A 21,590-nucleotide genomic window follows, 5' to 3' on the forward strand; every position below is an offset into this window, starting at 1 on the left:
ACCTTTTCAAAATGAAACCTCAGGCTTAATTTATAAAACAATCAGAGTAGAAGAACTGCTTTGTAGAAGCCAGGGAAAGACATGTGGAGTCTCACCTCACAGTCCTAGCTCTTCACTACTCACATGAGGGTTCCTAAAAGTCATTCCAAAAAACTCCTAAGGCTCAGAAGATACTGAATTATCTGTTTTAGCAGATGTCTTGTCTGTTGGAAGGCTGTATTCTATCACTCAGGGAGGTGAAGCACAAATGGATGTGTAGTCACTGAGTACAGTGACCAGTTGATTATTTTGGAAGATACAGTAAGTGTATCTTCCATAGTTAGTAGACTTCAGACTGACCATTCAGTAACATTTATTTGGGACATGCTATAAGAAGGCACCATGGTCATTTTTGACAAAGAGGGAGAAAGGTAGATCCACTGCTGTGTTCACTGAAAAACCTTTGGAATCACTACTAAATTTCACTGAGGCTGTAACAATTTATGGTAAATTGGAAGGCAATCAATGCTTCAGAATTAGGTTCTACAGGGTACAGACAATTGATTCAAAGGAAATGTTGTTGTTTGCTTTCTATCTAGGTCTTGCCCTTGTACTGAATGTGCAGCTGGGTAAGTCATGGATTCCATGTTTTATCATTGAATATGTATATGAGATAAACCATACTGGGGAAAGAGAACTGCTGCTTGCTTCACAGACAGATGGGTTTGATTTGAGTGTAATCGTTTTTGATTGGCTGTCACTGCCATGCTCTTCAGCATGACCATCTAAATTATAAACTTGCATTCATTGGGCTTCATAGGATTATGGACATCTTTTCTTAGAAGGCTGCTGGCTAGGCTTATCCAAAAATACCAAAATGAGTCTGTCAAAGTTAAAAATAACCCCAAGTAAGTGACTAGTTCTGAGTTAGAATCTTTGGGTGCATCTGTAAGAGTGTTCATACTAACTACCTCCATGCAGAGATCAGGCATCTGAGGCACAGGGAGGGAAACAGAGGCAGGGTCAAAACTCACAGCACAATTCAGTGGTTCCTAAACCAGGCCATTGTCCCTCCTGCTGATTACACATAGGCTCTGCCTACCAGCTGATATGCTACTTCACCAACTGGGCCCAGTACCGGACTGGCCTGGGGCACTTCAAGCCTGATGACATCGACCCCTGCCTCTGTACTCACCTGATCTATGCCTTTGCTGGGATGTGGAACAATGAGATCACCACCATCAAATGGAACGACGAGACCCTCTACCAAGCTTTCAATGGCCTGAAAAACAAGTAGGAGGAGGGAGATATTTAATTTGGTATCTCTTTTTTCAGTACTTCCCAAACATTAATGCTTCTTGAAATGTAGTTCAGATCCATGGGTCTGAGATAGGGACCAAGACTCTGTATTTCATTTTTCTTTTATAATTGACAAAATTGTATGGGTTTATTGTGGACAAATGTCGTGGGGTTTTTTGTTTTGTTTTGTTTTTGAGATGATTCTTGCTCTGTCACCTAGGCGGGAGTGCAGTGGCATGATCTCTGTTCCCTGCAACCTCTGCCTCCCAGGTTCAAGTGATGCTCCTGCCTCAGCCTCCTGAGTAGCTGGGATTACAGGCATCTGCCACTACACTCAGTTAATTTTTGTATTTTTAGTAAAGACGGTGTTTCACCACATTTGTCAGGCTGGTCTCGAACTCCTGATTTCATGATCCACCCGCCTCAGCCTCCCAAAGTGCTTGGATTACAGGCATGAGCCACCACACCTGGATGACAATGTCATGTTTTGATATATGTATACAGTGTGGAACAGCTCAATTTAACCATCAACATATGCATTACTACAAATACTTAATTTTTTGTGGTAAGAACACTTAAAATATACTGTTAGCAATTTTCAAAATACAATATATTGTTATTAACAATAGTTACCATATTGTACAATAGAACTCTGCAATTTACTGCTCATTTCTAACTGAAATTTTGTATCCTTTGACCACCATCCCCCCAACCCTCATCCCCACACCAACCCCAGCCTCTGCTAACCACCATTCTACTCTGTACTTTCATGAGTTCAACTTTTATTAGTTCCACTTACAAGTGAGATCATGTGGTGTTTTTCTGTGCCTGGTTTATTTCACTTAACATAATATCCTCCAGGTTTATCCATATTGCTGCAAATGGCAGGATTTCTGCCTCTTTTTTTTTTTTTTTTTTTTTTTTTGAGACGAAGTTTCGCTCTTGTTACCCAGGCTGGAGTGCAATGGCGTGATCTCGGCTCACCGCAACCTCCGCCTCCTGGGTTCAGGCAATTCTCCTGCCTCAGCCTCCCGAGCAGCTGGGATTACAGGCTTGAGCCACCGCGCCCGGCCGCTTCTGCCTCTTTTTTAAGGCTTAATAGTATCCATTGTATATATATACACTGCATTTTCTTTGTCCATTCATCCATTGACGGGCACTTACGTTGATTCCGCATCTTAGCTATTGTGAATAGTGCTGCAATGAACACAAAAACTCAAACAGCTCTTCAACACGCTGATTTCATTTCCTTTGGATATAAACCCAGTAGTGCAATGGCTGGATCATATGGTAGTTATGCTTTTAATTGTTTGAGGAACATCTATACTGTTTTCCATAATGGGTTACTAATGTTCATTCCCACCCACGGTGTGCAAGAGTTCCTTTTTTCCCACATCCTCTCCAACACTTACCTTTCATCTTTTCCATAACAGCCATTCTTACTGGATTGAGTGGCGCCTTGTTGGATTCTGATACGCATTTCTCTGATGATTAGTGCTGTTGAGCATTTTTCATACACTTGTTGACCATTGGTATGTCTTCTTTTGAGAAATATCTATTCAGGTCCTTTGCCCATTTTTTAGTTGGGTTATTTGCTTTCTTATTACTGAGTTATATACATTTCCTATATATTTTTGATACTAACCCCTTACTTGATATATGATTTCCAACTGTTTTCTCCCATTCCATAGGTAGTCTCTCCACCCTGTTTCCTTTGTCATGCAAAAACTTTTTAGCTTGATATAATCCCAGTCTATTCTTGCTTTTGTTTCTGTACTTTCCATGTCATATCCAAAAAATTCTTGCTGTAGCTCATGAAGCTTTTTCCTAGGTTTTCTTCCAGGATTTTTACAGTTTGGGGTCATACATTTAGGTCTTTAATCCATTCTGAGTTGATTTTGTTCAGTTTGGTTACGCTTAAGAGAAAGAAAGCTACAGGTGATTGCTACCATCAGTAATGGCATTATCGTGAATGCAGCTACTAGAATTTAAGTTACAATGGCTAAGAATAAATAAACCCCTTTACAGCAGTGTTTCTTGAAGTGTGGTCCATTGACTACTTGCATCAGAATCACGTGGAGTACTTGATTAAAGTGTCAATCCCTACTGCAATCCAACTGACTCGAAATCTCAGGGGAAGGGGTAATAAACCCAGATTTTTAATGTCCTTCCACAACCCTTAATGTCCTTCCACTGCACTTAATTATTATATACATTTATGTTTGGGAAGTTCTATTCCAGAGAATGTGTATGATTTCAATCCAATTAATTTATGTTAATGTTATAGAGGCTAAGAATGTAATTAAGCTCAAGCAACATTTACCATTGTATCTGATGGAATAGAATGTTATATTAGCTATTTATGCTTTTCAAGTTATGCATATCAAAGATATTGCCAATACACAATATTTTTTAAAGCCCAGTTTCAAAATTCAAATTTCCCTAGGAAACCCTGAGAGCATTTATGACAAGAACAATACAAATAACTTTTATAAAGGAAGTTTTTATTAGTGGAGGAAAAATGTTCTACGAAAGGCAAAACAAAAATGTGTGATCAGATCCAATACTAAAGCAATGTATTTTAAACAGAGGGACTCGTGAATTTTGGAATGTATCTGTTTCTATCATTTGCTTTACAGGAACAGCCAGCTGAAGACTCTCCTGGCCATTGGAGGCTGGAACTTCGGGACTGCCCCGCAAGTCGTCTGTGGAGAGCATATTGTTCCTTTGCTATTGAAAACAAGTTGGCCCCATGTGATCACTGTCCCTTTAGACTTCACAGTCTAAGACAGGGTATTGAGGATAAACATAAAACTGTATGTGAATTAAATAAATTGCTACACCAGAATCTCAATATTAAGTGGAACACAATTTATTTCATACATTTAATTTTGGGTGAACAGTTTAGGGCCCTATCCACAGAAGTTTACTGAGGTTCCCAAACAACCTCTTCTTAAAGTATTTCAAGAGTACAAACCCTGAGGAGAGTGTTACAGTGCTTCTGTCTGTTTACCTCCTGGTCGGGGGAAGAACGAAAAAATCACACAAATAAACAAGAGGACTTCTTGGAGGGTACGTGAACTTGGCGGACTGTTTGGGGAAGGAACACAGTGTGCTGGATTTGCCAGGTGTTCAAAGAAACAAGGGCAGCTTGGGAGATAACAAAATAAAGGGAATGGTAAGATACCATGGCTGGGAAGAGTAGTGATTACAAAGGGAAGAGAGGACAAGAACAAGAACATGCTTTAATCTGCGCTGTGAGTCCTGAGGAAGGGCTCTGAGGCAGAAACTGAGAGCTTAATTTTACTCCAAGGTGTTGGGGCCACAAAGGCCTCACCCTGCGTTCTTTGTGTCTCCCTCAGTTTCACTGCCGTGGTTTCCACTCCTGAGAACCGCCAGACTTTCATCACCTCAGTCAGCAAATTCCTGCGCCAGTATGAGTTTGACGGGCTGGACTTGGACTGGGAGTACCCTGGCTCTCCCGGGAGCCCTCCTCAGGACAAGCATCTCTTCACTGTCCTGGTGCAGGTACGGAAGGAAGTCACAGACTTCAGCCCAGAAAGATTCAAAGTCTTTCTTTCCAAGGAGAATTGGGTGGCTGTAGGGTAAAACTAAACTTGAATTTAAACTGATGGAATATAAGCATTGCAAAGATTCTTCTATGTCATGCATTCATTAAACAAACTTTTAATAGCAGCAACAAAACAACCTGTGAGCTGTGTGCCAGGCACTACTCTGCATGTTGATTTAAGAACTATAACTCGGGGCCAGGCATGGTAACTCACGCCTGTAATCCCAGCACTTTGGGAGGCTGAGGCAGGTGGATCAGTCAAGAGATCAAGACCATCCTGGTCAACATGGTGAAACCCCATCTCTACTAAAAATACAAAAAATTAGCTGGGCATGGTGGCGCATGCCTGTAATCCCAGCTACTCAGGAGGCTGAGGCAGGAGAATTGCCTGAACCCAGGAGGCAGAGGTTGCAGTGAGCCGAGATCGCGCCATTGCACTCCAGCCTGGGTAACAAGAGCGAAACTCCGTCTCAATTAAAAAAAAAAAGAACCATAACTCATTTCATCTTCACATTTACTCTATGACATACGTACTATAAGCATTATAATCTTTATTTTACAGATGAGGAAACTAAAGTACAGAGAGGGTTTAAGTAACTTGCCCAAGTCACACAACTAGTAGGCATCATAACTACCTCTGCAGTTTGGCTACAGAGTCCATTGCTTGTAACCATTACACTAGGCTGCCCATTGTTACTGAGCACATACTCTGTGGCAGATATCGTCAGGCTAAAGATAAGAATAAGACACTATCCTTGGCTTTGAAGAACTTCTGAGGTGGAAGACTGAAAAAAATGAACAATGACGGTGCATTGTGATAAATACCATGATAGAGGTCCGCAGGGTACAAAAGTAACAAAGAGTGTACCCAATTCTGCTCTGGGGCAGGATCAGAAAGCATTTCCTAGAGAAAGTCATGCTTGGGCTCAGCCTTGAAAGAAACTGGTGTCAACCAATTAAGTGAGGATGGGAATGGAACAACTGATAGATAGTGTGAGCAAGTGGGTGAGCAATGGCTGTGAAGTTGCATGGGTGACAAGAACCAGATATCGTGAGAATTTTTATATTACGTTCAGGAATTTGCACTTTACCTTTGAGGCAATGGGACTGTTCTGAATAATTTTAAATAGTAGAGACCTGGCTTTAATCATAGAGGATGAATTAGAAGGAGATGAGAAGTCACGGATACAATTAGGAGGTTATTCTAATAAACCAAGCAAGAAATGATCAGGGCCCCAGCAAAGGCACTAACACTGAGGGAAGAAGAGGATGCATATAAGAGATATCAAGAGGACAGAAGCAATAGGATGTGGAGATCAACTGGAAATGGGAAACAGAGAGGACCCCCGGTTTTCTGACTCTGAAGATGGGTTTGATTGTGATGCTATTAACTAAGATGGTAAATGCAGAAAAGTATAGATTTGAAATAAGAAGGACTGCTCTTGAACACAATAAGTGTGAGGTATCTGCAGAGCACCCTAAAGGAATGCCCAGTGGGCATCAGATAAATATCCATATGGAGTTCGGGACAAAAAAGCTTGACTTGATATACTTGGTTTTTAGACTTCCTGTCTCCCAAGACACATTGTTTGCTATACCATTCTACGTACCAGATCATCAGCCAGGCAATGAATAGTTTCAATGTTAAGTAACTAGGAGAAAAGTCAATTTACTTATTTGTTGAATAGCTCTAATGGTCAGAAAGGAATATCGCTTTTCTTGGCTTGAACATGCCTCCAGTCATAATTTACAACTTATGGTCATTGTTTCTAGTTCTGCCTACTGAAGCAACAGAGACTAAGGCTGTACCTTTTGCAATATGTGGGCTTCATGTTTTAAGACAGCTATCATGCCTTGCCTATAATTTCTCTTACTCCAGTTAAATAACTTAGTTCCCTCAATCAGTAACCACATGACAATTTTCAGAGCCACCCTTCTCTGGAACATACTCTGGCACCCCCTAATGTTTCAATTATAGGAACTAAACCCAATACTTCAAATGAGATTACAGTAACACAGACACATGTGGATTAAGCTCCAGCATTGAATGGGAACCTATCATCTAGCTGTTACCACCTTCCTTTTTGGCCAATTCACCATTTTATTTGATGGAATGTCAGTCCAGAAAGTACTTCATCTACTTTATGAAACAAATTTTTGTATTGCTAGATGTCATCTGACATCAGATCTGGGTGCTGGTCCTGACCTACCTACTAACTCACTGTGGGACTTTGGTGAAGTGTCCTAACTTTTATGCATATTAGATAGCTATAAAATTCAATAATATTATGTACCCTATCTACTTTATTAGGTAGTTGAGAGACTGAAGTACAATAAAATATGTGAAAGCAATTTAAGAAAGAGAAGTATTGGCCGGGCGCGGTGGCTCAAGCCTGTAATCCCAGCACTTTGGGAGGCCGAGGCGGGTGGATCACAAGATCAAGAGATCGAGACCATCCTGGTCAACATGGTGAAACCCCGTCTCTACTAAAAAATATACCAAAAATTAGCTGGGCATGGTGGCGCGTGCCTGTAATCCCAGATACTCAGGAGGCTGAGGCAGGAGAATTGCCTGAATCAGGAGGCAGAGGTTGCCGTGAGCCGAGATTGCGCCATTGCACTCCAGCCTGGGTAACAAGCGGGAAACTCCATCTCAAAAAAAAAAAAGAAAAAAGAAAGAGAAGTATTATCCAAGGCTATGTTTATTATTATTTAAGGAGCTAAAATCAGCATCATAGATGTCCTATTAGGCCTTATTATTCTGTAGGAAATGCGTGAAGCTTTTGAGCAGGAAGCCAAGCAGATCAACAAGCCCAGGCTGATGGTCACTGCTGCTGGCATCTCCAACATCCAGTCTGGCTATGAGATCCCCCAGCTGTCACAGTGAGTGATGTGCCTTTTCCCCAAACTGCTGGGGGTGTCACTTGGGCAGACTAGACTTGTCCTTGGTCTGTCTTGCTATTCAGGGACCTTGTTTAGGAGGCTTTGGAAGTGGGGGAATGTGCCTTCACAGGTGTGGGAAATGATCATCAGAAATGATTTAAATCCTCTACCCCACCTCAGGTACCTGGACTACATCCATGTCATGACCTACGACCTCCATGGCTCCTGGGAAGGCTACGCTGGAGAGAACAGCCCCCTGTACCAATACCCGACGGACAACCTCAATGTGGTGAGTCCCTGTGCAGATGCAAGTGCTGACCAGAGATGATGATGTAAATCAGAGATTGGGACACAAAATGAACATAAATTCTGCAAGTGTCTCACTTAGACAGCTGTCCTCTTAAGTTGATTGTATTTCAATAATTACAACTTCACCAAAATGTTCAATTAACATCACACAGTTTTACAACTAAGCACTGGTTCCTCAGCTGGTCAGGCCCTGTAACTAACCCACTGACACTGCAGGATTATGTCATGAACTACTGGAAGGACAACGGGGCCCCAGCTAAGAAGCTCATTGTTGGATTCCCTACCTATGGACGCACCTTCACCCTGAGCAACCCTTCCAACACTGGAATTGGTGCCCCTACCTCTGGTGCTAGTCCTGCTGGGCCCTACACCAGGGAGTCTGGGTTCTTGGCTTACTATGAGGTACATAGATTGGACTGAAAAGGGCTCTGTGAATTCCATGCACTGTGCCTCAGGGCTAGAATCTGCTGAAATCTTGAATGTTCATTCTATCTCCTACCTAACTGCTTTAAACACAGCTGCTTAAAGTGTTTAAATAACATTCATTTATGTAATCCAAATGAAGAGCATTTAATGATGCATAATATCCCTTCACACGACAGACTACATTTTTAATGGAATTTATATTATCACACAGGTAATAAAATAAATACACCTCTCATATTACTGTGGGTTCTCAAAATTAGTTGACAAGCATCTTAATCCTCTTTACTACAAATAAAAACCTGTAATTAGAAATTGAGCAAAACCCCAACTGTAGACATGAAAGAAAAAAATCAGAAACATGTTTTTCTTTAATGGGAGTAACATTTAAAAGATTCGAATCTCTTGACTTTTGAAAGATCTGTACCTTCCTGAAAAATGGAGCCACTCAGGAATGGGATGCCCCTCAGGAAGTGCCTTATGCCTATCAGGGCAATGAGTGGGTTGGCTATGACAATGTCAAGAGCTTAGAGATCAAGGTGAGATCAGCCCCTTAAACATGCTGCGGTCCCAGCCCTGAGTCCCAGGAAATCAAGTGATTACTGTTTTCCTCTTTCTTCAAACAGGCTCAATGGCTTAAGCAGAACAACTTTGGAGGTGCCATGGTCTGGGCCATTGATCTGGATGACTTCACTGGCAATTTCTGTGACCAGGGCAAGTTTCCCCTAATCTCCACCCCGAAGAAGGCCCTCAGCCTGCAGAATGCAAGTAAGTGACCGAAGGTGGGGTGATGCCCAGCTGTATAAATGCCCCTTGTTTAACTCAAAAAGCAACGCTGATGTCTTCCCACCCCCTACCCCCTGCCCAGGGATCCTCTTTCCACTTCACCTCACTGCTCTTGCCCAGGTGAGAGACAGGATATACCCTTGAGCTGCCTTGTCAGAAACATCATGCTCTTAGGAAAGCCAGGCCTAACTGGGTAGGTTTTCCAAGTCTGCTAAGTCTTAAGAATGTGGAAGACACTTAAGAGATTATACTAACTTCAACACGAGTATCTACTTCTCACGAATCCCTTATACAAAGCCTTAGCCCACCTGGGGAAATTTAAGAAGCCCTCACCCATGTTCTCATATGTCTAATCTGTGATTCAGGGGATGTAACAGTTCTCTAAATTTTTTTCCAGATTTTTCCTGGAATTTATGTGTTCACCACTTATGCCCAGATTCTAGAAAAGTGTTTTACATACACTGGGTGGTTAGTAAATATTTTTTGAATGATCTGGATATTATAAGGAGAGAGCAACCTTTTTTACAATTAAAAGCCAGGCTGGCTTGACACAATAGTTTCAGTTAACTCCTGAATCTGGAGTTACTTTCTCATCTTCTTAGTTGCAGGGATCCAGAGCCAATGGCACCCCACCTCCACGCTTTCACTCCCACAGTTCTCTTCTCCTCTAGGTGAAGCTTAGAGCCTCTCCCAGGCCCACAAGTCTGCTCTTATTGCTGTATGTTTCAGGTTGCACGGCTCCAGCTCAGCCCATTGAGCCAATAATGGCTGCTCCCAGCGACAGTGGGAGTGGCAGCGGGAACGGGAGCAGCAGCTCTGGAGGCAGCTCAGGAGGCAGTGGATTCTGTGCTGGCAAAGCCAACGGCCTCTACCCCATGGCAAATAACAGAAATGCCTTCTGGAACTGCCTGAATGGAGTCACATACCAGCAGAACTGCCAGGCCGGGCTTGTCTTTGACACCAGTAAGGAGGAAATGTCTGCATGTTTGGTGCATGGGTGGGATGAGGATATGAAGAGGATAAGTCTGTCACCAGGTGACTTTCCTCAGGAAGGAGCTGAAGTGCTTCCATGAGTTTGGGGGATATAGGCAGTGCTGTCTGGCTTGCTCAAGGAGTAGAAGGCTGAGACATTCTCTCCACTTCTACTGAAGACCTAGAGCTGATTGACTGGCCCGTCCCATGGCTTGGCTGATTGACATCAGGTTCAAGAACACCAATAAGATCATCACCCCCCCAGAATTTGCAGCTGGGAACAAGTAATTACCTGTCAGTGCCTAGTGTGGGTGGGTCTGTCATATGTAAGCTCAGGAGCTGTAGTGAGGGACTAGGGGGAAGGAAACGTTGTCCTTGATGCAGACCTGAGCTACAGAGAAAAGCCAGGATGTGAGATGAGAGAGAACATTTGCTGACAGATGGCCTTCTTCTTCTCCTTCTTTTTTTCCTGAGATGAAGTCTCGCTCTGTCACCAGGCTCAGTGCAGTGGCATGATCTCATCTAACTGCAACCTCCGCCTCCCAGATTCAAGTGATTCTCCTTCCTCAGCCTCCCAAGTATCTGGGATTACAGGCACACGCCACCATGCCTGGCTAATTTTTGTGTGTTTAGCAGACATTTGGTTTCACCATGTTGGTCAGGCTAGTGTCAAACTCCTGACCTCAAGTGATCTGCCCACCTCGGCCTCCCAAAGTACAGGGATTGCAGGCACGAGCCACCATGCCGAGCCAGATAGATGGCTTTCTAACTTTTGATTATAGTTTCTTCCTGAGGCCCAGATGCATTTCTGTCTTTGGATTTTGTAAAATATCTCTATAATACGTAATAAATTCTTCTTTGCTGCTTAAGCTGACTCAAGTTTGTTTCCTTTTTTTTTTTTTTTTTTTGAGACAGAGTTTCACCCTGTTGCCCAGGTTGGAGTGCAATGGCGTGATCTCGGCTCACTGCAACCTCCGCCTCCTGGGTTCAGGCAATTCTCCTGCCTCAGCCTCCTGGGTAGCTGAGATTACAGGCACACGCCACCATGCCCAGCTAATTTTTTATATTTCTAGTAGAGACGGGGTTTCACCATGTTGACCAGGATGGTCTCGATCTCTTGACCTCGTGATCCACCCGCCTCAGCTTCCCAAAGTGCTGGGATTACAAGGTTTGTTTCTTTTACTTGCAAATGAAAGAAACCTAACCAATGTAATGAGAATATAAGGGCTCATATTTTTTTTCTGGCATTCTTACTATGTGTCAAACTGTTCTAAGTGGTTTACAGGTGTTTTCTTAGTTTTCCCAGCGACTTCATGAGGTGGGTAACATTAACTCCAGGAAACTGAAGTAAAGACAAATTAGTTAAGCTGCCCCAAATCACACAGCTGGTTAGTTGCAGAGCCAGATACATAGCCCAGTGGGCTCACAGAGCTCACAGTCTTACCTGCTATGTTTTGCTTGCCTCCCTTGACATACACCACAGTGTTCTCATGGGAGATGACCACTGGTGGCCGTGATGAGGCACACACCACTCTCTGGGCAGCATCATTTATTCATGAACTCACAGAATTTATTGATTCTATGTGTCAGGTGATATTTCTGATACTGAAGATATAGTGGTAAGTAAGACACACTCTACTCTCACGGGGATTATATTTTGCTGGTGGAAGTGTTAGATGATACGTAAGCAAATCAACAAATGAGAACAGTAAAATCCTAATAGAAAGTGACCAAACAAGACTACTTTAGTTCGAGCAATCCCAGAAGGCTTCTCTGAGGAGGTCCTGTACTAGATGGCGTTGACAGTCAAAAAGAGTTAATCTGTTTTGGGATCTGGGAAAAGCGTGTTTTGGGCAGAGGGACAATGTGCAAAGTCCTTGAGGTGGAAACAAACATGAAGTGTTAGATACAAGAAGCCCAGTATAGCTGTGAGATGGTGGGCACAGGGAAGAAATAGGCAGGGGTCAGATCATGCAAGGGCTTGAAACATGGTTAGAAGTTTGTGTTTTGTTGTAAACGGGCTGTGACGTCATCGGAAAGTGATAGCAGGGATGGGGGTTGGTGACAGGATCTAAATTCAGCATTGATGAGATGAGGCTGGAATAGGATTAAAGAATATAGGAAAATGGCACTCATGGTGATTGCAGCCAATGGATTGACTGAGCACTTGTGTGACATGCCTTGAAGATTGAAGGCATCGCAGTGGGGGACTTGTGTCTTCAATGAGCAGATGACGGCAAGAGGCAGCAAAGTGGGTATTACTAGTAATGTCATGACATTTCCAGTCAAAGAATGCTGAAATCTGGAGTAAAATAGAGCATAGACATTTTGGGGGTGGACTTTCGAAAGGAGTTTCCTAGTTAAGTCACTACTAAGGTAAATAGCACTGAGGGGGACATGGGGATGTGGCGCTCTGGAGTTAATGAAACAATGACAGGAACAGCTTTGAAGAAGAATGTCTTTGAACAACATAGTGTCCAGTAAATAAATCAAAGTGTTTTTCGAAACGAACACCTTTTTCAATGCCACTATATTCCCACAAAGATTAAGTCTGCCACCATTTCTAGAACAGAAATTACTGCAGTCAAAAAAGTAGTGTCCCCTCCATTTTTCTTCCTTTTTTTACATATTAATCATTCAAGTGCATGTATACTGTGCACCTACTATGTGCAAAAAGAGAGTGAGCCTGAGCTAGCTCCCCTGAACACTCTGACCTCTACTGCAGTTCTCACTCCATCCCAACTATGTCAGCTTCCTGCTGTTTCTCAAGTACTCCTGGCATGTTATTACCTCAGGGTCTTCACACAAGCTAGAACACCCTTTCCATAGATTTCCTTTTGACTCTTTCCCTCACTTTCTTCAGGCTTTTCCTGGAAGTCACCTTCTCAGTGAGGTCTTTCCTGGCCACTCAACCTAATTTTAAAACACCCTTTCTCTGCCTCTCCCAGCTGTACTTCTTTTTCCCTCTCTTGACACTTCTCACTACTTGACCTACATTCATTCAATGTATTTATCTTTTCTATCATCTCCCTCCCTCACTAGAATTAACGTCCATGAGGAAAGGCATTTCTCTGTTCACTGCTACATTCTCACTGCCTAGAACAATGCCCGGCATATTATAAGAGTTTAATAAATACTTGGTGAATGAATGAATGAATGAGGTTAAGGAAGTGAGATAGGAAATAACAAGCTGAATATTCCAAGCATTGGGCAATGTACTTTATACAGGTTATCTCCTACTTAGTGAATATTGTCCCCAGGTTTCAGGGCGAGGAAATCAAGATCTTGTGAGGATAAACTACTCGCCCAGGATTACAGAGCTGGTAATTAGTGGACCTCATTCTCAAAGGTAGGCCTTTCTGTCTCCCTTTAAGCCACAATGCTGCCTTGCACAAATCAATGTCACAATGACCTAAAGAGGGACTTCCAGAGTGGGGCTGTTGCTTAGCAGCCAGTCTTAGTCACGCCCTTCATTTTCTTGGTTAAGTCCACATATGAGAGTGCCAACTCATGGAAATAACGCATGAGAGATCCACATTTACTGAAAGGCCCCCTGAGGAACTGTTCTTTCCCAGAACTACTGGGAAATCCAGAAGGTCCACGCTATCTTCTCTACCTGGGAACTTGAGAGGCAACAAAACCGTATCAGGGATCAGGCACCCATACATCTGGGACTTTGATAATGGTAATCATGTCCTTTGACTCTAGTAGATGTGTGAAACTCATCCTTTCAGTGTTGGAGTCTAACTGGAAAGAAGTAGAATATACACAGGATTCCACAAGGTCTCTGACTCTGTATGGAGGCAGAAAGAGCGTTCCACTCTCCAAATCATGTGCTTTAGCAAGGGCCACCTCCCGTCTTAATAAACGTGCACTGTTTCTTTACTTTCACAAAGATACCCTTGGAGCTGGCTGCAGCCCTGGGCATGGAGGTGGTAAAGTGGAGGTGTATTAATACTTGTTAAATCCCAAATATAGGTTAGTTCCTCAATGTATGAGATTTGTCCTTGTGTTAGCTCCTAAATTATTATGGCATCCTTAGGAGGAAATAAATGAGTCATGCCATTTAATAGATAAACCAAGGCTTAGGAACTTTAAGTAACTTCCACAAGATCGCATAGCTAGTCAGTGACAGACTAATACTTATTGAAAGCCAGTTCTGATAAATTTCAAAGCCTTTGTTCATTCCTCTACCATCAGATGGGAGACATAGGTTTTAAGAAAGTTTAAAAGAATATAGAAAGTATATTTTCTTCCCATCTTCCTCTCTTTTCCAGAATAGGGATCTCTATTCTCTTAAACAGGGATTCTCGAGCCTGCTTTGAGTAATAGAATATTTTATAACACCCTATTTATTATGCTAAAATTAGAATTAATTCACAGATAACATAATCTACCACATGTAATTTCACAAACAACTCACTATAATGCCCTAACTATAAAGTAAAGAAGAAAAAATAATTTTTAACAAAATAATTTGGATTTCAGTATATAAATGTTCAGATGTAACTACTTTAGAAACAGTGAAGTAATCAGGTTCTTGCACAATAAGTTGTGTAATGAATTAATCTGAAATTAAGAGAAAATCAAAAGTCCTTTCATATAAGCAGTTTAGGAAAATAAAACAATAGAGTTATAAGTAGACACTAGAACAAAATCCAGCTTTGGGAGAATTAATAACAATTTGAATTTACTGATTTCTGACAGCAGAAAAAGGTAAATAGCTTTAGTTGAAATAGGAATAATACCCAGACAAATTACAAGCCGTTGAAGTGAAATAAGGAAGAGAGTGTGAATATGCTATATTTTACTGATATATTATATTGTACCTGTTTATTGAATACATGTGATATTGTTACTTGCATAAAACGTATAATGACCAAGTCAGGGTATTTGAGGTGTCCAGTACTTTGAGTATTTGTCATTTCTACATATTAGGAACAATTCAAGTCCTCTCTTCCAGTTACTTTGAAATATACAATTTGCTATCATTAACCATAGTCACTCTACTCTGCTGTCGAATGATAGAACTTACACCTTTTATCTAAGCGTATGTTTGTTTCTGTTAACCTACTTCTCTTCACCCCCCACACCCATTCACCCTATCCAGCCTCTGGTATCTATCATTCTATTCTCTATTCTTTACCTTTATGAGATCAACTTTTTAAGCTCCTACATATAAGTAGAGCATGTGATATGGTCTTTCTGTATCTGGGTTATTTCACTTAACATAATGACCTACGGTTCCATCCATGTTGCTACAAGTGACATGATTTCATTCTTTTTTTTATGACCAAATAGTATTTCACTGGGTATATACACCACATTTTCTCTGTCCATTCATCTGTTTATTTCATACCTTTACTATTGTGGACGGTGCTGCAATGAACACGCAAGTGTAGGTATCCCTTTGGTATACTGCTGGATCATATGGTAGTTTTATTTTTAGTTTTTTGAGCAATTTCCATACTGTTTTCCATAGTAGTTATACCAAATCACATTCATGCGAACAATATGTAAGCGTTCCCTTTTCTCCACATTCTCACCAGTATCTTTTATTTTTAGTCTTTTTATTAATAGCCATTTCTAACTGGGGTGAGATGGCAGTGTTAATTTGCATTTCTCTGATGATTCGTAATGTTGAGTATTTTTTCATATACATGTTAGCCATTTCTTTGTCTTCTTTTAAAAATTGCTTATTCATATCTTTTGTCCAATTTTTAGTGAGATTATTTGTTGTTTATTGTTGAGTTGTTTTATTTCCTTGTATATTCTGGATATTAGTCCCTGTCTGATGAACACTTTGCAAATATTTTCTCCCATTCAACAGGTTATATCTTCACTCTGTTGATTGCTTCCTTTGCTGCACAGAAGCTTATTAGTTTAATATTGTCAGATGGATAGATTGCAAACTTTTTCTCCCACTCTGTAGGTTGTCTGTTCACTCTGATGTTAGTTTCTTTTGCTGTGCAGAAGCTCCTTTGTTTAATTAGATAAATTTGTCAATTTTTGCTTTTGTTTCAATTGCTTTCAGCAATTTCATCATAAAATATTTGCCCATGCCTATATACTGAAGGTTATTGTCGAGATTTTCTTCTAGGGTTTTTATAGTATTGGGTTTTTTTTTTAAAACTGTACTTTAAGTTCTGGATTGCATGTGCAGAATGTGCAAGTTTTACATACGTATACATGTGCCATGATGTTTGCTGCACCTATCAATCCATTATCTAGGTTTTAAGCCCTCCATGCATTAGGTATTTGTCCTAATGCTCTCTTTCCCCTTGCTCCTACCCCCAGACAGGGCCTGGTATGTGATGTTCCTTCTCTTAGTCCATGTGTTTTTATTATTCAACTCCCACCTATGGGTGAGAACATGCAGTGTTTTCTGTTCCTGTGTTAGTTTGCTAAGAATGATGGTTTCTAGCTTCATCCATGTCCCTACAAAGGACATGAACTCATTCTTTTTTATGGCTGCATAGTATTTTATGGTATCTGTGTGCCATATTTTCTTTTTTTTTTTAATTGCATTTTAGGTTTTGGGGTACATGTGCAGAACATGCAAGATATTTACATAGGTACACACATGGCAGTGTGTTTTGCTGCCTTCCTCCCCTTCACCCACATTTGGCATTTCTCCCCAGGCTATCCCTCCCCAGCTCCCCCACAACTGTCCCTCCCCTCTTCCCCGCAATAGACCCCAGTGTTTGGTACTCCCTTCCCTGTGTCTATGTGTTCTCATTTTTCATCACCCACCTATGAGTGAGAATATGCAGTATTTCATTTTCTGTTCTTGTGTCAATTTGCTGAGAATGAGGTTCTCCAGATTCATCCATGTTCCTACAAAAGACACTAGCTCATCATTTTTGATTGCTGCATAATATTCCATGGTGTATATGTGCCACATTTTCCCAATCCAGTCTATCATTGATGGGCACTTGGGTTGGTTCCAGGTCTTTGCTATTGTAAACAGTGCTGCAATGAACATTCAGATGCATGTGTCTTTATAGTAGAATGATTTATAGTCCTTTGGATATATACCCAGTAATGGGATTGCTGGGTCAATTGGAATTTTTATTTCTAAGGCCTTGAGGAATCGCCACACTGTCTTCCACAATGGTTGAACTAATTTACACTCCCACCAACAGTGTAAAAGTGTTTCTAACTCTCCACATCCTCTCCAGCATCTGTTGTCTCCAGATTTTTTAATGATCGCCATTCTAACTGGCATGAGATGGTATCTCAATATGGTTTTGATTTGCATTTCTCTAATGGCCAATGATAATGAGCATTTTTTCATATGTTTGTTGGCCTCATGTATGTCTTCTTTTGTAAAGTGTCTGTTCCTATCCTTTGCCCATTTTTGAATGGGCTTGTTTGGTTTTTTCCTGTAAATCTGTTTGAGTTCTTTGTAAATTCTGGATATCAGCCCTTTGTGAGATGGGTAGACTGCAAAAATTTTTTCCCATTCTGTTGGTTGCCGATTCACTCTAGTGACTGTTTCTTTTGCCGTGCAGAAGCTGTGGAGTTTCATTAGGTCCCATTTGTCTATTTTGGCTTTTGTTGCCAATGCTTTTGGTGTTTTGGTCATGAAGTCCTTGCCTACTCCTATGACCTGAATGGTTTTGCCTAGATTTTCTTCTAGGGTTTTTATGGTGTTAGGTCTTATGTTTAAGTCTTTAATTCATCTGGAGTTGATTTTAGTGTAAGGTGTCAGGAAGGGGTCCAGTTTCTGCTTTCTGCACATGGCTAGCCAGTTTTCCGAACACCATTTATTAAACAGGGAATCCTTTCCCCATTGCTTGTTTTTGTCAGGTTTATCCAAGATTGTATGGTTGTAGATATGTTGTGTTGCCTCCGATGCCTCTGTTCTGTTCCATTGGTCTATATCTCTGTTTTGGTACCAGTAGCATGCTGTTTTGATTACTGTAGCCTTGTAGTATAGTTTGAAGTCTGGTAGTGTGATGCCTCCCGCTGTGTTCTTTTTGCTTAGAATTGACTTGGCTATGTGGGCTCTCTTTTGGTTCCACATGGAGTTCAAGTTGGTTTTTTCCAGTTCTGTGAAGAAAGTCAGTGGTAGCTTGACAGGGATAGCATTGATTCTGTAAATTACTTTGGGCAGTATAGCCATTTTCATGATATTGATTCTTCCTAACCATGAACATGGAATGTTTCTCCATCTGTGTCCTCTCTTATGTCGTTGAGCAGTGGTTTGTAGTTTTCCTTGAAGAGGTCCTTTATGTTCCTTGTGAGTTGTATTCCTAGGTATTTTATTCTCTTTGTAGCAATTGTGAATGGCAGTTCGTTCTTGATTTTGTTCTCTTTAAGTCTGTTATTGGTGTATAGGAATGCTTGTGATTTTTGCGCATTGATTTTATATCCTGAGACTTTGCTGAAGTTGCTAATCAGTTTCAGTGGTTTTTGGGCTGAGATGATGGGGTCTTCTAGATATACTATCATGTTTTCTGCAAATAGAGACAATTTGGCTTCCTCCTTTCCTATTTGAATACCCTTTATGCTTTTTCTTGCCTGATTGCTCTGGCTAGAACTTCCAGTACTATTTTGAATAAAAGTGGTGAAGAAGGGCATCCTTGTCTAGTGCCAGATTTCAAAGGGAATGCTTACAGGTTTTGCCCATTCAGTATGATATTGGCTGTTGGTTTGTCATTAATAGCTTTTATTACTTTGAGATACGTTCCATCAATACCAAGTTTATTGAGGGTTTTTAGCATAAAGGGCTATTGAATTTTGTCAAAGGCCTTCTCTGTGTCAATTGAGATAATCATGTGGTTTTTGTTTTTGGTTCTGTTTATGTGGTGAATTACGTTTATAGACTTGTGTATGTTGAACCAGCCTTGCATCCCCAGGATGAATCCTACTTGATCATGATGGATACGTTTTTTGATTTGCTGTTGCAATCGGCTTGCCAGTATTTTATTGAAGATTTTGGCATCTATGTTCATGATGAATATTGACCTGCAGTTTTTTTTTCTTGTTGGGTCTCTGCCGGGTTTTGGTATCAGGATGATGTTGGTTTCATAAAATGATTTGGGAAGGATTCCCTCTTTTTGAATTATTTGGAATAGTTTCAGAAGGAATGGTACCAGCTCCTCTTTGTGGGTCTGGTAGAATTTGGCTGTGAAACCATCTGGACCTGAACTTTTTTTGTGTGGTGGCTCTTAATTGCTGCCTCAACTTCAGACCTTGTTATTGGTCTATTCATAGTTTCAGCTTCCTCCTGGTTTAGGCTTGGGAGGACACAGGTGTCCAGGAATTTATCCATTTCTTCCAGGTTTACTAGTTTATGTGCATAGAGTTGTTTGTAATATTCTCTGATGATGGTTTGAATTTCTGTGGAATCTGTGGTGATCTCCCCTTTATTGTTTTTTATTGCATCTATTTGGTTGTTCTCTCTTTTCTTTTTTATCAGTCTGGCTAGTGGTCTGTCTATTTTGTTGATCTTTTCAAAAAACCAGCTCTTGGATTTATTGATTTTTTGAATGGTTTTTTGTGTCTCTATCTCCTTCAGTTCTGCTCTGATCTTAGTTATTTCTTGTCTTCTGCTAGGTTTTGAGTTATTTTGATCTTGCTCCTCTAGCTCTTTCAATTTTGACGATAGGGTGTCAATTTTGGATCTTTCCACTCTTCTCATATGGGCACTTATTGCTACATATTTTCCTCTAGAGACAGCTTTAAATGTGTCCAAGAGATTCTGGTATGTTGTGTCTTTGTTCTTGTTGGTTTCGAAGAACTTCTTTATTTCTGCCTTCATTTCATTGTTTATCCAGTCAACATTCAAGAGCCAGTTCTTCAGTTTCCATGAAGCTGTGTGGTTCTGGGTTAGTTTCTGAATTCTGAGTTCTAACTTGATTGCACTGTGGTCTGAGAGACTGTTTATGATTTCTGTTCTTATGCATTTGCTGAGGAGTGATTTACTTCCAATTATGTGGTCAATTTTAGAGTAGGTGTGATGTGGTGATGAGAAGAATGTGTATTCTGTGGATTTGGGGTGGAGAGTTCTGTAAATGTCTATCAGGTTTGCTTGCTCCAGGTCTGAGTTCAGGCCCTGGATATCCTTGTTAATTTTTCAGTCTGGTTGATCTGTCTAATATTGACAGTGGAGTGTTAAAGTCTCCCACTATTATTGTGTGGGAGTCTAAGTCTCTTTGTAAGTCATTAAGAACTTGCCTTATATATCTGGGTGCTCCTGTATTGGGTCCATATATATTTAAGATCGTTAGCTCTTCTTGTTGTATTGATCCTTTTACCATTATGTAATGACCTTCTTTGTCTCTTTTGATATTTGTTGCTTTAAAGTCTATTTTATCAGAGATGAGAATTGCAACTCCTGCTTTTTTCTCTCCATTTGCTTGGTAAGTCTTCCTCCATCCCTTTATTTTGAGCCTTGGTGTATCCTTGCATGTGAGATGGGTTTCCTGGATACAGCACACTGATGGGTTTTTGTTTCTTATCCAATTTACCAGTCTGTGTCTTTTGATTGGTGCATTTAGCCCATTTACATTTAGGGTTAATATTGTTATGTGTGGATTTGATACTGCCATTTTGATGCTAGCTGGCTGTTTTGCCCATTAGTTGATGTAGATTCTTCATTTTGTTGATGCTCTTTAGCATTTAGTGTGATTTTGGAATGGCTGGAACTGGTTGTTCCTTTCTATGTGTAGTGTCTCTTTCAGGAGCTCTTGTAAAGCAGGCCTGGTGGTGACAAAATCTCTGAGTACTTGCTTGTTCACAAAGGATTTTATTTTTCCTTCACTTCTGAAACTCAGTTTGGCTGGATATGTAATTCTGGGTTGAAAGTTCTTTTCTTTAAGGATGTTGAATACTGGCCCCCACTCTCTTCTGGCTTGTAGTGTTTCTGCCAAGAGATCTGCTGTGAGTCTGATGGCCTTCCCTTTGTGGGTGACCTGACCTTTCTCTCTGGCTGCTGTTAGTATTTTCTCCTTCATTTCAACCCTGGTGAATCTGACGATTATGTGCCTTGGGGTTGCTCTTCTTGTGGAGTATCTTTGTGGTGTTCTCTGTATTTCCTGGATTTGAGTGTTGGCGTACCTTGCTAGGTTGGGGAAATTTTCCTGGAAAATATCCTGAAGAGTATTTTTTAGATTGAATTGGTTCTCTTCATCCCCTTCTGGTACACCTATCAAACGTAGGTTAGGTCTCTTCATATAGTCCCACATTTCTTGGAGACTTTGTTCATTCCTTTTTGTGTTTTTTTCTCTACTCTTGGTTTCTCGTTTTATTTCATTGAGTTGATCTTCGACTTCTGATATTCTTTCTTATGCTTGGTCAATTCAGTTGTTGAAACTTGTGCATGCTTCATGAAGTTCTCGTGTTGTGTTTTTCAGATCCT

At 40.9% G+C, this 21,590-nt stretch overlaps 2 protein-coding genes across 2 annotated transcripts in view; both read left to right on the forward strand.

Annotated features, from left to right (window-relative positions):
• The first annotated feature begins 553 nt into the window (after positions 1 to 553).
• On the forward strand, positions 554 to 10,323 carry LOC103794626 (acidic mammalian chitinase-like). The gene is made up of 10 exons (XM_078333132.1): positions 554 to 608; positions 1,071 to 1,272; positions 3,918 to 3,974; positions 4,641 to 4,806; positions 7,617 to 7,732; positions 7,913 to 8,021; positions 8,258 to 8,443; positions 8,884 to 9,003; positions 9,091 to 9,232; positions 9,980 to 10,323. The coding sequence occupies exons 1-10, from the start codon at positions 554 to 556 to the stop codon at positions 10,321 to 10,323; spliced, it is 1,497 nt and encodes a 498-aa protein (XP_078189258.1).
• Positions 10,324 to 13,681: 3,358 nt separating this feature from the next.
• Positions 13,682 to 21,590, forward strand: part of CIMAP3 (ciliary microtubule associated protein 3) — a 40,480-nt gene continuing 32,571 nt past the window's right edge. Inside the window, exon 1 of the mRNA XM_035252455.3 lies at positions 13,682 to 13,907. Within this exon, the coding sequence (XP_035108346.1) occupies positions 13,733 to 13,907 (175 nt within the window). The 5' untranslated portion in view covers positions 13,682 to 13,732. The remainder of the gene's footprint in view (positions 13,908 to 21,590) is intronic.

This window comes from Callithrix jacchus, chromosome 7 (assembly GCF_049354715.1).
Source record: "Callithrix jacchus isolate 240 chromosome 7, calJac240_pri, whole genome shotgun sequence".
NCBI lineage: Eukaryota > Metazoa > Chordata > Mammalia > Primates > Cebidae > Callithrix > Callithrix jacchus.

Bases quoted from the DNA above. Each gene is read 5' to 3' on its own strand.
- LOC103794626 (XM_078333132.1), top strand. From the start codon at position 554: ATGTTGTTGTTTGCTTTCTATCTAGGTCTTGCCCTTGTACTGAATGTG. The intron at 3,975-4,640 runs GCAAGTCGTCTG...TGTCTCCCTCAG, and splicing joins TGGAACTTCGGGACTGCCCC to TTTCACTGCCGTGGTTTCCA. The intron at 9,233-9,979 runs GTAAGTGACCGA...TGTATGTTTCAG, and splicing joins CCTCAGCCTGCAGAATGCAA to GTTGCACGGCTCCAGCTCAG.